This window comes from Grammomys surdaster, unplaced genomic scaffold (assembly GCF_004785775.1).
Source record: "Grammomys surdaster isolate TR1022 unplaced genomic scaffold, NIH_TR_1.0 126189, whole genome shotgun sequence".
Taxonomy (NCBI): Eukaryota; Metazoa; Chordata; class Mammalia; order Rodentia; family Muridae; genus Grammomys; species Grammomys surdaster.
In genome coordinates, this window is record NW_021620995.1 from 4,075,298 (window position 1) to 4,092,738 (window position 17,441).

Consider the following 17,441-nt stretch of genomic DNA (forward strand, 5'->3'; position numbering starts at 1 on the left):
ATTTCAATTCCAGGTTCAATTCCCAGCACCCTCATGGTGGCTCACAACCATCTGTGACTCCAGGTCAAGGGGTCTGACTCCATACATGCAGACAAAACACCTACAAACATAAAATAAATTATTAAAAAGAAGAGAAAAGTTTTTCCCTGTCTTTTGTTTTTTATTCACCACAGCTTTGTGAGGTGTGATTGTTCTTGTCCACGTTTGTTCTAACTTTTGGAAACTGAATAAACTTTATTTATTTATTGTTTGGTCTTCATTTATGGCAATCCATTTGTACTACTTTATAGCAGTCCTCTTGAAACCCAGTTTAGATGTTAGTGTATTGTGATTAAGTCGTAAGACCCCTTTTCAGTTTGTGGAGGAGTTTCCATGAAGCTTTACCCACTAACTCCTTTTGTTTTTCTTTTGCGTCAGCCTGAACACACCTCCTGGCACAAAAGTGAAGCTCTCTGGCACTGTTGATGTAAAGAATGGATTCCTGCTCTTAAGTGACGCTAACACCACAGTTCTCGGGGGTGAGGTGGAGCACTTAATTGACAAGTGGGCTCTACAGAGAGTAAGTGTGCAACATCATAGGGAGTGCTAGCATTAGTCTTTTGTGCCATGTGTGTGTGCCATGCTTCTTTTCTTTTTAAATGAAAAAGATTGCTAACTTACATGTAGATTGTGAAGAAATATGCCATCCCCGTACCATTTTTATTATCCTCTGCTCATTAAGCTGATGTTAAATTGCCATTTGGCTTATTATTCAATCTGTAATGTGTATGAAATGTATGAGTGTTTACATAATTCAGGAACTCTGTTAAACAATACAGTACATGGAGAATTTTTAAGAATACTTGGTGACTCTTTTACATTGTATTTTCATCATGACATGTGTAACATTAATTAGCACAAATTTAAAGTTTAGAAGGTATATTTAATAATTAACAGATGCATGTTAATACTGTGGTGGGAAGTATAACAGGAAGGAATGCTGTTGAGCTTCCTCTGGCCCTATGGAAGGACTTAAGAATGTGAGAAAGTGCTTTGTGATTCTGATTAGGCAAGCTTAAAAAAACCCTGGAACTCAGAAGAGTTTGGAAGCTCATGTCTATCCCCGAGGCTCAGCAAGGAAAGGTGTTTGCTGTCAAACCTCATGACTTGAGTTTGATTCCTGGGATCCACAAGGGGGACAGAGAGACTTGACTCATGCAAGGTGTCCTCTTTCTTACCTTTACATGCTTATGCTTGTGTGTTAGTGTGTTTGTGCACATACACGCATGCATACAAAGTACAACAAAACTTTTAAAAACTCAGTTGAATATTTCTTCAAAGTATGAATTAATGTAAGATAATTTGAAAGATGTTGTATGACTTTACATACAATGAACCATAGGATTCTGGTATTTAAAGTACTAGTAATCACCCTATTCAATAATGGCTTTCTTTCTAGTATTACCTCTAAAAACGTTATTTTCATTGAAAAATTTCAGACATTATTCATGTATTGGTTATGTGTTTCAAAGTAAAATTGTTATTGCCAAAGCATATTTTCTATGAATTGACTGTATTTTGAGGAGGTCTGATCTCACCAAAGGACACCAGCTGGAAAAATATTTCTAAAAATTAAACGTGAATGTATTTTGGTCAGTAGAGATGAGGAAAGGACTTTTCCAGTTTACAGAAATAAAGAATACAGTTTTCTGTCTTATAGTTTGAGGTGCTTTAAAGAAGGCTGTTGTGTCTCATGATTCTACTGGTATGTGGGGCTAGTGTATCTATATGCATGTTTTATGCCTTATGACTGATTTTGTTTTTAAACAGAGCTTATTAAAACATAATAGAAGCAATATTGGAGCTGAAGGTGGCCCACCTCCCTTTTTACCTTTTGGACAGGTAAGGACTTTCCTCCTGGCAGGTGGAGTTAGTCAGGAAAGAACGTTCTTCATTGTGCGTAAGCTGAGTATGGTTTGTGCCAAACTATTTACTCAGGTACTGTAGAATTATATTGAAACATGAAGGTCAAGGAATTTAATAATATTGTTCTTATCCCAGAGATTGAAGCAATTAAGAGTTATGTGTGTAGAACAAATTATAGCTTAGATAGGTTAATGGAAAATAGTATTTAAATGAGAATTTTAAAAGTAAGGAGATAAAAAAATGCCAAAATTTTCCATAAAATTCTGTGCTTCAACTTAGCCTCCCTCCCCTCCATTCAGTTATTGATCTTCGTCAGACGCCCAACTTCATTTTATGTTGCTGTTCTCAACTACAGCAGCCTGGATTCTTCTTCTACAAAAAATAAATAATTTGATGTATAGTTCTTAATTTTTAACCCCTAGTCTTAGTTCTTTATTGCTGTAACAAAACACTGTGACTAAAGCAACTTTTAAACGGAATTATTTAATTGGGGCTTGAAGTTTCAGAGGGTACAAGACTATCATGGCAGGTAACAGTGGCAGGTAACCAAGCATGGTGCTGGGGCAGTGACTGACATTTTGATCCAGTGGCACGAGAGAGAGAGAGAGAGAGAGAGAGAGAGAGAGAGAGAGAAAGCTAACTGGGAATGGCCTGGGCTGTAGAAACCTCAAAGCTCAGGCTCAGTGGCACACGCCCTCCACCAAGCCCACACCTCTTAATCTTTCCCAAACAGGTCTACCATATGGGCTCTGGACATTCAGACATGGGAGCCATGTGATGGTCTTATTCAAGCCACCACATCTTTCCTACTGTAAAGGAGATTGCAGGAAGGGCTTGACTGGCCTGTGTCTTGTCTTCCTTTCTGTACTCAACTTGGACTTGTGTTCTCTGCAGTCTCCTCTACCTTCTCTTTCTTCACCCTAGATGAAGCCGAGAGCACTCCCTGTGGCCATTGGCTGTGCCTTGTTTGCCATTACCACAGTTTTAAACTATTTTTACTCTGAACTTTTCTTACAGAATGCTGGCTAAAGTGAAGGCAAATTGGGACATAAAAATATGAAATTGAAACCAACATTTTATTTTGTATGTTATTTGAATTTTGTTTGAAACTTTGGCACAAAAAAGATACATAGTAGATATGAGGATATGGGAGAGATCAGTTGATTGGCATCTTTACAATATTTTTTATGAGCTATACTTAGAATTAAATTAGAGTCATTCCTGCATCATGGGCATGTCCCGTCTTCAACCTTTTTAAAGATAAAGGTAGATAGAAAGTCCAATGTTGTGGTCCATTGTAGTACCATTCTGCCTGTAATAAAAGAACCCAGAATCAAAATATTATAGTAATTTATACTTGAAAATAGTAACTGACATACTTGTACAATTTTACTTTTTCCTGAGACATTTGTAAATTTTTTAAAAAATTGCTAAAGATATAAAAATGACTTTTTTCTAGAGATGATTAATGGTTTAGTTACTTACTGTCCAAATTGAAATGTGTATTATTAAAGTTTAGGACTAGGAAGTATAACAGAAGATTTAGTTTCAGTGATGATTTACTTTTCTTCATTGTGAATAGTTTGTGCAGCATATTACAGCAGTAGGTAGGCTAACGTCATAGTGCTAGCCCTCTCTGTGTTGCTATAAATGGCATGTTTATATATGAGGAAAATACTCTATTTGTACAATACACTTGAGACTATTTCCTCTTCTCCCTTTCATATAGGTAGTGAGCTGAGAAACAAACCTGTCCCTTTAGAGGACTTATGCTACTGTGGAGTTGAGAATTCAGGGATTGTTTTTACCTGTTTTAAATTCTGATATTAAAAGTATAAACCTTAAAAAACAACAAATAAAACTTGGCATCTTAGTTGGGCATGTTTTTAGCCTTTGACTTACAAGTTTCAGCACATTTTGTTACGTGTTATTAAGTGTACTCATGGATATTGTGGTAGGATGTGAAAGTGGAACTCTTTAATTATCAATCAGATTTACCTGCTCTTAATTAATGTAGACAGCTTGAAATCTACAACAGTTTTTAAGTTATTACCCTAGAATGAAACTTGGGTCTTGCAGCCCAGTGTGTTTTGTAAATGTGTGGCCTCATTTAGGTGATATATATATCTATCAATATCTATCTATCTATCTATCTATCTATCTATCTATCTATCTATCTATCTATCTCCACAGATGTAATCCTTAACTTATATTTATTTAAAAGTAACACTGTAATTAGCTTCATAGTTTTTGTGTGTGTGTTTATTTTATTTTTTTAAGTATGTTGAATAGAGTGGCAATTTTGCCTTTACCAATGATAAGAAATATAAATATTTGTTTTGAAGAAGTAGTTCTTATGAAGTACTGTATTTCTTAGAATTACTCTTGGAATTACTAAGCGATATGAATTTATTTTCTCAGAAGTGTGCATCTAACGTCCAAGTGGATAGCAGAGAACTTGACCGAAGAAAGACATTACAAGTTTCACTGCCTGCCAAACCTACAAATGATAATGATGAATTTGAGAAGCAAAGGACTGCTGCCATTGCAGAGGTTGCAAAGAGCAAAGAAGTAAGAAAAGGGTTTTTGCAAACTTCTCCCATTGTATTCTCTGTAATTCTCCATGGTCATTATTGCTTTTCACATAACTAATCCCCAGAGCCCTCCCGCTCCTCTCTCTACATACCGCACAAGTAGAGGAAGGCCGTACTCCTCCTCGGGGTTAAGCCTGCCTGCTGTGTTCCAAGTCACCTTGGCAGATCTTGTAAATATTTCTATTAGCATGTCATCCACCTCAGTGAAATAGCTAAACACATTTTTCTTTTGCATCATAGCAGAGGGTTTCCTGTTATTAGTTGAGCTAGTTACTACTTTCTCAAGATAATCTCCCTCTGTAATGCTTGCTTCTGAAAAGAGAGATTTGTGGGGAATGAGTTCTGAGCTGGAATCAATTAGTACATCAGAATTGTCTTGCTGGCTTATTTTTATGCTACTTAGATTACAGCAAACACGTTAATTGTAGGATTGCATGTGCTTGTGTGTTGATACATGTACATGCATACACATGCTCTCCATCTTAGACTGTAGTTGGCCAAGCTGGTTTTAATTTTTTTGTTTTCTTGGAGTAGGTTTTTTTTTTCTTTGTTGATTGATTTCTTTTCAGTTTGATATGAATTTTTGTTTGTGAATTTCTTGGATAGAATTTTTATTCATTAAAATTGAAATAGTTTCCTGTATTTAGAATACAATGAAGGTTTGTGAATAATCACTTTTCTACATAACTTCAAAGCTTCACAAGGAAACTTAACATTTGCTTGTGCTTCCTCTTGCCTTCCTATCTCCAGTTTAGAGTAGGGCCAAAAGCAATCCCTCTGGACCAGGCATCCCAGAGCGTGTCATGCTGACAGTGCTAAACTGATGCGCTTTGTGCCCTGTGTGCTTCAACTGTCAACTTATGAGCAATAGTGAGCCGCTGTGACTGTAGCGGGTGTAATCGGCCACATTAAACATCTGCAGCCTCCCCTACACCTTCACAGATTAACACACCCCTGTGTGAAAGTTATCATAAGTGTTGGTATTCTTCATTGTGCTCTTTATTCTAAGGCACTTAAGACCATTAAATTAAGTGTATTTTTATGTAGTTTATATGAAGTATATTCACTTCCCCTAAAATATTATCTGATGGTTTAGATTCTAAAATTTAGAAGAGGATATTTGATATAACCTGTTCCATGGATTCATGTGCATCTCAAGCTTTCTTCCGAAGGTTTTATTTGCTGTAGTTACAAATGTCTATATATTGGAGCATGTGGTTTATATTATAATGTATTTCAGTGTTAGAATTGATCATGTTTTCTTCACAAGTATACAGAATCATACCTTTTTAGGACAGAAACAGATTTCAAAATTCTTCAATTTGTGTATGAAATTGTTGAAGTTCTCAGTTAACTCACCCAGGACTTATCCAGTATTACCTAGTAGCAATTGTAAGGAGTAAATTGACATGTCCATTATGGATGATGTACATTATAAATAACAACATACAGATAAATTTCACACAGCAATTATATATATATATGTACACTTTATGCCTCAGGATAGTGAAATTTGATCTGTGATTTGAAGGAGGTGAGAGAATTAACTGTGTTACAGTTAAGGAAGAATGATTTATGGAAAAAAGAAAGCTGCAGAAAAGGCTGTAAACAGGAAGGTGCTCTGTTAGAGGCAGGAACAGGACAATGGCGGTCTATGGCAGCATCCTCAAGCTGTTGAGAAGACACTTATTACTTAGGAATTAAAAGCTTTTGAGTCTTTTGCTCACAGCAATAATATTATAGCCAATCCATATCGAAAAGGGGTACTTCTGACTGCTTCATTGAGATGGGTTATAAAGAAAGAAGATTGGAATTGTAGACAAGAGGGGAGATTACCAAATTGATTCTAGAAAAGAAGTGATGGTATCTTTCTTCATTCTCTATAGGCTGAACAAAATTGTTGGTTTCAGAAGTTTTGAAATTAGAGAGGCTTCTGAGAGATACAGGAAATTACAACAGCAGAGAAGAAAAGAATGACTAAAGATTTTATACTGAGATATTGTCAGGAAATCCAGAAGATTAGAGTGAGGGATATGTAAGTGGAGGCACTCTGGTACTCCAACGTGTGAATATTGAGATACATACTAGATATGTTGCTGTAATGTTCAATAAGCAGTGAGCCAGAAGAGTGTAATTTGAAAAGAGCTTTACCATAGATATCCTACATTTGAGAGTTCTATGTAGTTGGATGGTTGATGCTTGGCTCAAAGAATGGAACTATTAGGAGGTGTGGCTTTTTTGGAGGAGGTCTGGCCTTGTTGGAATAGGTGTGTCACTGTGGGCATGGGCTTTAAGACCCTTGGTCTAGCTGTCTGGAAGCCAGTCTTTTCCTAGTGGCCTTAGGATCAAAATGTAGAACTCTCAGCTCCTCCTGCACCATGCCTGCCTGGACACTACCATGTGCCCACCATGGTGATAATGGACTGAACCTCTGAACCTGTAAGCCAGCCCCAGTTAAATGTTGTACTTTATAAAAGTGCCTTGGTCATGATGCCTGTTCACAGTAGTAAAACCCTAAGACAGATAGTATTGGGCTAAGTCAGATCACCAAAGGAATGAGTGTTTATAGAAAAGGTAACACACTCAGATTTTAGTTTTGGAGGATAGATGAATATAAGTCGGTTCCTCCAGACTGATCATTACTATATAGAGAAAAAAGACAATTTGTGTATGTGTCATGGGAGTGAGGGTAGTTGAATATTTGACTCCCTCTACACTCATCCTGGTGTGGTGAACATTTGGAATTTTTAAAAGAGAGCAAGCAGAGTCAACAGGGACAGTGGCAAAGCAGTGATTGGAGAACTGGACCACGAGGTGTAAAAGTGTGTGGGCTGTGAAGTCCAGTAAGATTGATAGGCAGTGTGATTGATAGGCAGATGGTCTTAGGGATGCCTGATCCGCCCACCATGAAGTGGCCGCACTGTTGGCATTATTTATGGCTTGTGAACTGCAGTTATTTTAAATCCTTGAAACAACTGAAAATGCTCTTCTCCCATTTTTAACTCACAAAATGCAAAGAAAATGTTAAGGAAATAAATATAGATGATGGGTGTATTTCATTGTTACCAAAAGCAAAAGCACTTTGGAGTTGTGGAATATAAATCTCAATTCAAACAAGTCAGACTCTAGACTTTTTAGGTAACTGTGTTTTACCAAAATAGTAATTGCCATGTGCCTTAGAACATTTGCCCTGTGTGGTCTGGAGGTAACACTATTGATGTCCTTTAATCCTCACAGGATTGGATTTTTTCATTCCTTTCGTAAGGATAAAAACCTAGAGAAGCAGTGAAAGGTGAAGGTTAAGCGGTATGCCTGAGGGAAGGAGCAGAGATCCCCATAAACTAGCCTGTCTAGACAGTTCAAAGCTGTGCGTTCTGTGCTGCAGTGCGCGCTCTGAGCTTCTCTCATGTTTATATAAGGCACGTTTTTAAACAGTTAAACATGTAATGACAATGAAGACTTTATTTTTGCTGAAATTCCATAAACCCAAAATTGAATAGTAATGTCCAGATACAGTTTTACCTTTACGTTATATCAGATTTAAATGACATGACATTAAAGTACTGAAAGTGTCGTCCATTAATGTCGGTCTAGCATTAATTTCTCATTTTTTTACATTCTACTTTACTTTTAGCTAGTTCAAAATAACTTCTCAATGTTGAATAAATTAAGATGCTGTATTACTATAGTATTTATTAATATGTGGTGTATAATAAAATCATCTGTAATGTGCCTTTCTTATTTAAAATATATTTTCAACAATTATCATTAATAAAAGATGCAAGTTTTAACTTGCTTTTAATTTTACCAAAGGTATCAGACAGAAAAATATTATTTAATACGATTTCTCTTTTGATGAATTAGCTGTGGGATGCTTTTCAGCCATGATCTTGTTTCTTCCCAAGTTAATGATCTTCATGTTCTATTTTTTCATAATGATTTTGAAAAGAAATGATTAATGAGATTAAATCAAGTTTCAAGTTTATTCAAATATATCAGTAAAATAATGAATATACAGACTTAAGGTTTTATACATAGTTGGTAAGGAATGACATGTATGATGAATGTAAACAGTGAGTTAGTGAACAGATTCTACTCTTTGTTCATGTTATGTTTAATTTCTAAGATTATATAATGATCCCCAACACACATGACACGTTTTAATTGACTATTAGTTCAGTTTAGTACTTTGTTTAGACTAAGTACTTTGTTTAGTTCTTTGATTGTACTGATGTTGAGCTGTATGGTTCTAGGCTTGGATCAAAGATGTATTTAAATATTTCACTGGAGTAATTTAGACAACTAATCTTCATAATATTTATATCATCTCATTTTAGTCTGTATTGATGCACACATAGATTTGTTTTGGGGACTTAATTAAAATCTAGTAAATTTTCCTTTTTGCCCTGCCTGGACTTGTAGAAAGAAAATATTATGGCTTGTAGATGTTTATGCTGTATGGTATTTGTAAGTGTCAGTTATTTAATTTTTACTTGTGAAAAATAATTAAGCTTTAAGTGATTAATTTTTTCCAGTTTTTAAAGTAATATCTTTGTTTGTTTGACTATTTAAAAATACTATTTACTTACATCTGTTTTATTTTTCTCTTATCTAAAGACCAAGACATTTGGAGGAGGTGGAGGTGGTGCCAGAAGTAATCTCAATATTGGTGCTGCCAGTCACCGAAATAGGGAGGTTTTACAGAAGGAAAAGGCTTCCAAATCAGAGAGCAAAAATGAAGGTGTCTATAGAGAGCTGGTAAGTGTAACAGGTCAGCCATGAAAGAAACAGGCTATGCTCTGAATATCTTCCTTCTTCTTTTCTTCTTCTTAACATTTCTTCTTTATATTTTTGTTGAGATGCTATATAAATTACACCCCCCTCCCCACAGTGGATGGGGAAGTATAATTACTTGGTTTGTTTGTTTGTTTGTTTGTTTGTTTGTTTTTAGTATAAAAATTTTTGAGGTCATGTTTTCTTTGCCATATTATTTTCCTAAAAGCTTACTCTAATATAGCATAAGCTTTTCATTTTCTTGTTTTGGATTTTCAGTGAAAGTTACTGTAACTCAAATTCTTCCTTGACTATTAGTGTGGAAAAACAATCAGAACATTGTGTTAGTGTGACAGTTTTGCTATAGCTGTGAATGAAAATTTGAGTTAAAAGGCGGTTAAAGTAGGTATCTGGCTTTATGTATGTCATCAGCATAGCTTGTCTTTGTTCCTTTCAGGTTGATGAGAAAGCCCTGAAACACATAACCGAGATGGGCTTCAGTAAGGAGGCATCGAGGCAAGCGCTGATGGATAATGCCAACAACTTAGAAGCAGCGTTGAATGTACTTCTAAACAGCAGTAAACAGAAACCTGTTGTGGGGCCTCCTCCTAGAGGTATAGCTCATGTGCTACCAAGATATGTGAAGGTCCGGGCTGAATTTTTTACTGTTTGAGGGCTGTAGCATTAGGTAACACTGGTTCTTAGATGCATGAAGCATGGAGCCATAGAGGTCATGCAGGCTGCTTCCTGGGAGTGTTTGTCTCTATATTGACGGTGTCTGTTTTTAGCAGAGTTGTTAGAGGTAAGAGACAGATCATGATGCACACTAACTTGTTGTAAGAGTTATGTCTAGATCTGTATTAAAGGCTTACTACTCTCTAAACCTCCTAAAATTAACCAAACAGTATCTTTTACTTGGATAAAGTGATATTGTTTGAGAAACAGATTGAGAAATATCCTTGTACATAGCATAAATACCCATACATTTGCATTTTAGTATGTAGAGTGATATTCTAAATTTTATGTGAACATGTGAGATGCCTTTAAGTTACAGCAGTGTTTACAGTTTTACTATGCACAGATCTAACTATACTAAGCTTGATAAGTCAACCTTATTTTTTGTAGAAAGAAAATACATTTTAAGGTAAAATATTTTTAAATTAAAAAAAAGTGATATGTGTTTATTTCTAGGTCCTGTGTTCATTTGACAGATCTTTGATAGATCATATAGAGTAGTAAAAGTATTTCTTATTAACTTTATTTAAAGCATTTTTATTGTTAAAGAAATTCACTGAAGATGGTGAGAAGAAATGTATGTGCAGTCCTATTTACAAGATTACTGATTTTGTTTTAGTGATCTCTTCTTTTGCTTCTCACATGCTATGTATGTATGTCTGTGCTTTTCAACCTAAGGTAGAGGGAAAGGCAGGGGTCGAGTACGATCAGAAGATGAAGAAGACCTAGGCAACGCAAGGCCGTCAGCACCAAGCACATTATTTGATTTCTTGGAGTCTAAAATGGGAACTCTGAATGTGGAAGGTAGGCTTACTTGAAAATAACATTAAAAATATATCAATTTCCTTTTAAAAGACCAACCACATTTGCACTTATACAAAATAATTTCTATTCTGGATGGTTGTTTAGAACTTTTATAGTGAATTTCATGAGATGGAAACACAGGAGAAAGTTTTGTTACATCTGAAAACAGATGCCAGCTTACTATGCTTCTAACTGTATGTTGAATAATACCACCCACAATAATAATAATAATAATACTCTACCCACAACTCTTAATACATAGGAAAGCTAGATGTACAAACAGATAGTTGTGTTGGACAACTTGCTGTAGCATAACCTCGTAGCGTTTACATTATTTCTGAAATTGGTCTGTTTGCTTTTCCTTACATGTACCTACGTGTATGAAGATGATGCTGGAAGAGTATGCTTTCCTAACTGTTTCACACAATGTGCAGTAATGAGTAACATAAATACTGCATGGGGAAATAAGTGTGTTAACTTTGTATCTTTTTACAAGTGCGGAATATGAGAAATGTTTAATACTGTTTTTAAAATACTAAAGATTAAGATCATGTTATCTTTTAGATTTGCATTTTAATTCAGCCAAAGAAATTTAGAAGCAAAATGCTTTCAATACAAAATTTAAGTGTCTATATTTCATGAAAACTGGGGTTTATCATTCGATTTTACATTATATATATATAAATTTTATGTATACAAATTATAAATGTAAATATATACCTATATTTACATAGGTAGTTTACATATATATAAATTACATATAATATATAAATTATAGAAAAGACATTTTGAAAATGTTTGAAAAAAATCAATGTTTGATCTAGACAGTTTGTAGAGGTTAACACAGGAGAGCAGTGTTTGCTGATCTAAGACTGGCATTAGTGTCTATTACTGTGTAACAAATGACTGCACAGTCTTCAGCTATGGTTTCAGTTGAGTCTGTGAGCTAAGCTGGTGTCCATGTTGCTCTCACAGGTTCACATGCTGTAAGCTGTGAAATCGGTTCCTCACATGGGCAGGACTGGTGTGTTTTGTGGCTGTTGTTTTATCTTTGCTTCTAACAGCCAGCCTTCACGTTGCCAAATGGACAATGTAAAGAGGTTTTGCTTCTACAAGGGCGGCAGGGAAGTCTGCTGCATCTTCACATCTCATTCTTTCCTGACCAACTTCTCAGTATTCTAAGCCTTGCATCCACTAAGGACCCCATTCAAACCTCTGTTGATCATTTCATCTCTGATTCCTGTGTTTGCATCTTATGGTGTCTCCTAAATCATGACTTTGATTTTATATTTCTTTTTAGTGGGATTTAATATGTAATTCATCTGTGATTTGGCATATGGAAATGAAATATTATTATAGTTTATAACTATGCCAGATCATATCTGATTATCATATTACAATATTTTCTGCTAAGCCCCCTTATTTCGTGCATTTTAAAGTTTATATTAAATAAATGATAACAGTCACTAAGTAAATAATTAAATCCTCTTTAATAAGCATTTCTAAGCTCCTTAGGTGAATTATTGTATTGTTAAATGGCAGTATGTTCTCAGACATATTTGTTTTTTGAATAATGATTAGACCTTTATTTGAACACTTTATTGTCAGAATAAGGCCAGCTAGTTGTTTGAATGGGTTAGGCACTGCTTTTATCAGGCTAAAATGGAATCACTGGTGATTTCCTGTGTCATTGTTGTTCATACTGTCTGAGCAGACATTGATTCCATCAATTGCAGCTTTCTGTCCCAGGCTCCAATGATATGGACACCATACTGAAGAGATCCATGTTTCCACACATAAGTATAAAAAGCAGTACAATAAATGAATATATTCATTTATAGACAGAAATTGTTGTGCTTATAGATTTTCTCTGTTCTCTTGGCCGTGAGTTCATGGATACAGTAAAGACTGAAGGAGAGAGCTTGGTTTGTGGTTGTTCTCAAGTGTATTTTTTTTTAACATAATGTTTTGTTATTCTTTTGTTAATACACTTGCACTAAATGACAACATTCTTTTTTTTATTGGATATTTTATCTATTTACAATACAGGTATCATCCCCTTCCCCCATTTCCCTTCCCTAGAACCCCCTATCCTATACCCCCTCTTCCTTTATGCTTTTATACCATTTTGATTACATGCATGTATTAAGGTCAGTTCTAGGTTGAGGGTCTAGCAATACAGTAGATGCAAATAGTCGAGGAACAAACAATACAATAAATACAAACAGTCAAAGAAAAAAGTAAGGCATTAAACCCAGTTACGTGAACACTCCTGTGATCACTGTTTCTAAAGGTTTATCAGGGTGACCAAAGTATCTGAGCCTACTTCCCTATCCTAGCCCAAGGTTATTTTCATATCTGAAGCCTACTTCCTTGTTCTAGCCTAAGATTTAGATTCCTGTCTGAAATTACATCTCTGTTCTAACCTAATATTTAGATTCCTGCCTGAAATTACTTCTTTGTTCTAGCCTAATGTCAGATTCCTGCCTGAAGCCTACTTCCTAGTCCTTGGTCAATGTCATATTCCTGCCAAGCAGCCCATTTCCTTGTTCTTGGCTCATGTCAGCTTCTTGCCAAGCAGCCCTAAAAGCTCTCCACCTCTTCCCCTTTTTTGTTTCGTTATCAAGACTGAGTCTGTCTTAGGTCGTTCTGACAAGAATGCCTTCTTCCTTACCCATCATGGAATATGCATAATCAAAGGCAATGCACTTCTGTCTTAGATTGGTAAGGCTCTGCAGAATCTTATCCGAAGTGACAACCGTCTTAACTGATCTGGAGTTTATAGGAAAGAGCAGTTGAGACCAGTGTCTGAACTGGTATTTACATAATTTTACAATTTCATTATTTCCTTTTAATCGGGGTTAAAGCCTGGGATATACTACTTGGATTATATTCTAATATTGTATCTTCACTGATGTTGGAGATGTTGAACATTTTTATGAGGAACATCTAGAAAGTTTTTCAGGATAGTCTTCACAACATTTAATGGATAGATAAGCTTCTGAAGATTGTTAAGATCCCATGATTTGGTTTAGGTTTCTCTCAGCATCGATATTTGGGTCTTTATAGAGATGTATAGATTTAGAGCTTCAAGAAATGTTTGTGACTAAGAGGTGTAGCTTGCCTGTCACCACTTACTCAGTGTGTCTGAGGCCCGAGTTCAGTTTCCAGAAACACACAGACATGCACATATATCACAAACACACATGTCCATACACAACACATACATGTATGTGCATATACATGTACATATAACACACCTCATACCCATGTACACATGGACTACTTATGTGCATGCCCTACATATATGTACATGCATACACACACACATGAACAGTTCTAATATTATTGAATAACATAGTTTTCCTTAATATTTGTGTTTTGTCAGTTCACTTCAAGCTGTCTCAGGATTTTGTTTAGTATTAGGATTCCCAAAAGTCAGTGGTTGGTATAGCAAGTATGTTTATTTAGTTTCTAGGGCTGTGATAAACACCATGGCCAAAAGCAACTTGGGAGGAAAGGGTCTGTTTATCTTAGAATTTACAGTCTACCATGAAGGGCGATCACAGCAGGTGTTCAACTAGGAACCTGTAGACAGGAACTGAGCAGAGCCTTAGAGGAATGCTGTTTCCTGACTTGCTCCCCATGGCTTGCTCAGCCTATTTTCTTATCTAGGATCACCTGCACAGGGCTGTCACCACTCACAGCGAGTTGGGCCCTCCCATAGCAATCACTGATCAAGAAATGCTTCATGCTTTCCTACTGTGGTTCTTAGGAAGAAGCTGACAACACCCAGCCTGCACAGCAACCTGGTTCTGGATGGACTTCATGTGTCATTTTGGTTATGTACTTCTAAACTAAAATTGTAAAACCCAAAATGCTATAAAGTAGGGGTCTTTCTGGGTTATGACATCATGCTGGAAAGTGGGAGATTTCATATCTGACCTTATATACAGTCAAAATGTAGGCATGCTAACAGCACGGGGTTATTTATTTATACTTATAGCCCATCCCTAGTCATATCATCGTGCCAAAATATAGAATACAAATATTTCCAAGTGTTTTGTTTGAGGAATATTGGATATGTGTTAGATTCTGTAGTGTTTAATATTTACTGATGAAACATATTCTCAAGGATGTTTTAAGGATAAGTTTTTTTTTCCCTGTTAAATTTAATATAAGTTAGTACTAACATTTGCTTTCATATCATATGTAATTCCTCTAGAAGATCCAGGTATGGTGCTGCTTCTTCAGTTTTATTTTTAAATATTCCATCAGAAGGAACTGATCACTTATTAGAAAATTTTCTTCTAGCATTAGCTTTAAAAATCTTGCTTTTGCAGTGCAGGCAGATGAGCCCAGTGCTTCATGTGTACTAGCCAAATATTTGAGAACTGAGCGACATCTCTAGTCTGTGAGGAACTGTGACCCAGAAGTGTCAGGCAGATAAATACTTAGCTCTACATGTCGTTTCTCAGGATGTTTTATCATGGTAATAGAACGACTAATTTCTTGTGATTTCCAGCCTGGATATTGTAGAAATATTAATTATTTTATATGTATTACCTATATAGGTATTTTCTTAAACTAATAATTTAGTTAGCAGTAAGCCACACACATCTCCAGAATTTACTAGCAGTCAAACTGCCAAAGGACTTCGGTGTTAAGAGAGTATATAAAATACCTTGAAAAGAGATTGCGTGGGTCTGTGAGTTCCTTCTAGACTATGGCTTCATTAAAGTACTATTAGCTGTGCTCTTAATTCAAAATGGTCTAAACATACATTTTTCTGAAGTTTTGAAATTTTCTGTATGGGTATTACATATCAAATAATTGAATATTAGTTACTTGTTGACTCCGGTTGAAGAGACTGCATTCTGAATTTATGTTGAGGTATGATATATAACTAATTTTCTTAGATATTTTGTTTTATTAACTACAAACTTACTAAAACACAAGCTTTTATTTCACATTTACTGTTCTGAGATTTTCTTCTCTATATAAAATGATAGATGCTATGTATGGAGAACTGGTGTATTCTAGGATCCGTGCTAAAGGCTTGCCAACAGTAAATGATGTTGTGATTTCCATGTGCTTGAAAAGAGAACTAAAGAACTCATAAGAACTAAAGAACTAGGATTTGGGATATTTTTACTTTCCAATTCATGACATTCTTTGACGTGGCATTTCTGAGCAGCTATTTGTGTTGGGAAAGAGCAGTCAGGAGCTCAGCTTTAAGACATAATAAGTCTGTAAAATCAAAGAGTGAGATCAATAAGCAGTCAAATTTAGAGATCAAGCCCAGGTGTAAGAGCCAGCAAAGGTGCTTGAGCAGCTCCTGTGAGTGGGAGCAGTGTGAAGAGGATGCTGAGAGAAAGGGTAGTGTGCTGTCAGACATGGACCCGAGCAGGCAGGGAGGCCTGGCTTTTTCATATGCTGCTACTGTGTATAGTTACTCCCACCAGGTTTGATGCTGGGCTATTGGCAATTTAAAAACTAACTTGTACATTTTCATGAAAATTTAAAAATCAGATTTTGTAAGATGTTCAAGCTGAGTCCAGCACACCCCTGATTACAGACTCTTAGAACGGTTGTGAAGTGGCCGATTTAGAACTCAAGGTAGGGAATACGAAGGCTGTATGGAGATTGGGATGGATAGTACATTCAGTCCAGTGTGGAAGTTTAGTAGGACCAAATTCCCGACAAGAAGCAGCTGAGAGGAGGGGTTATTTCGTCTCATGGTCTGCTGGTAACAGGGAAGGCCTGGCTGCCAGAGCAGCCATGGTGGCCAGGTCACTCATACTTGTGGTGCCCAGAAAGGGGCGAGCCTGGGGAGGCCTGGTGCCCAGCTGACACTTGGCATTTTACCTTTTCATCCTAAGGGCTGTTCAGACCACTGCCCTTAGGATGGAGCTTTCCATATGCACGGTGGATCTCCACTCCCTTAGCTAACCCTCTAGAGATTCCCTCACAGGAACCTCACAAATACTGCGTGTTTTTCTTAATCCAACTATTAGACAACCAAAATTAACCATCACAAATGGGTTTAGGTCAGTGGATTATTTCTTCCTGTGGACTCTGCAATTTTTTATGATTTATTTTGTCATTTCTATTTTATATATGTGTATGTGTGTGTGTGTGCCTGCAAAGACCAGAGGAGGGCATGTGATCCTGTAGCACTCTAGTTATAGGTGGCTGTAAATCCACTGGAAGGAAGAGCAGTAGGCAGTCCAAATTGCTGAACCTTCTCTCAGCCTCCCCACTTTGGGATTTTTTTAAAAGATTTTATTTTGTTTGTAAACTGTTTATAAAATACACATGATGATTTAATGACTTAATTTATACCTGATAAGAATGATAGTTTCTGGCCTTATGCTCTACAGACTAAGTCAGAATCATAGAAAATACATTTATAGAAGAGATTTTTAATAGAGGAAACAAAGTATATAAAGTTTAAATGGGTACATTTTTAGAGGAGGATCTTATGATCTTCATAAAATGTACTCAGTACAAATATCCTGATTTGTACAATTGATAAAAAACTAGTTGAGATTTTTGAAGTATGAAAGATATGTAACCAGTCTCTCTCTCTCTCTCTCTCTCTCTCTCTCTCTCTCTCTCTCTCTCTCT

At 36.1% G+C, this 17,441-nt stretch overlaps 1 protein-coding gene across 4 annotated transcripts in view; it reads left to right on the forward strand.

The window, feature by feature from the left end:
- The window catches only part of Tdrd3 (tudor domain containing 3), a 125,695-nt gene that overhangs the window by 57,813 nt on the left and 50,441 nt on the right, over nt 1-17,441 (forward strand). For all 4 annotated transcript variants that reach the window (XM_028758327.1, XM_028758328.1, XM_028758329.1 and 1 more), the window contains 6 exons: nt 418-559; nt 1,810-1,881; nt 4,327-4,476; nt 9,117-9,257; nt 9,730-9,886; nt 10,686-10,811. In XM_028758327.1, the coding sequence (XP_028614160.1) occupies nt 418-559; nt 1,810-1,881; nt 4,327-4,476; nt 9,117-9,257; nt 9,730-9,886; nt 10,686-10,811 (788 nt within the window). The remainder of the gene's footprint in view (nt 1-417; nt 560-1,809; nt 1,882-4,326; nt 4,477-9,116; nt 9,258-9,729; nt 9,887-10,685; nt 10,812-17,441) is intronic.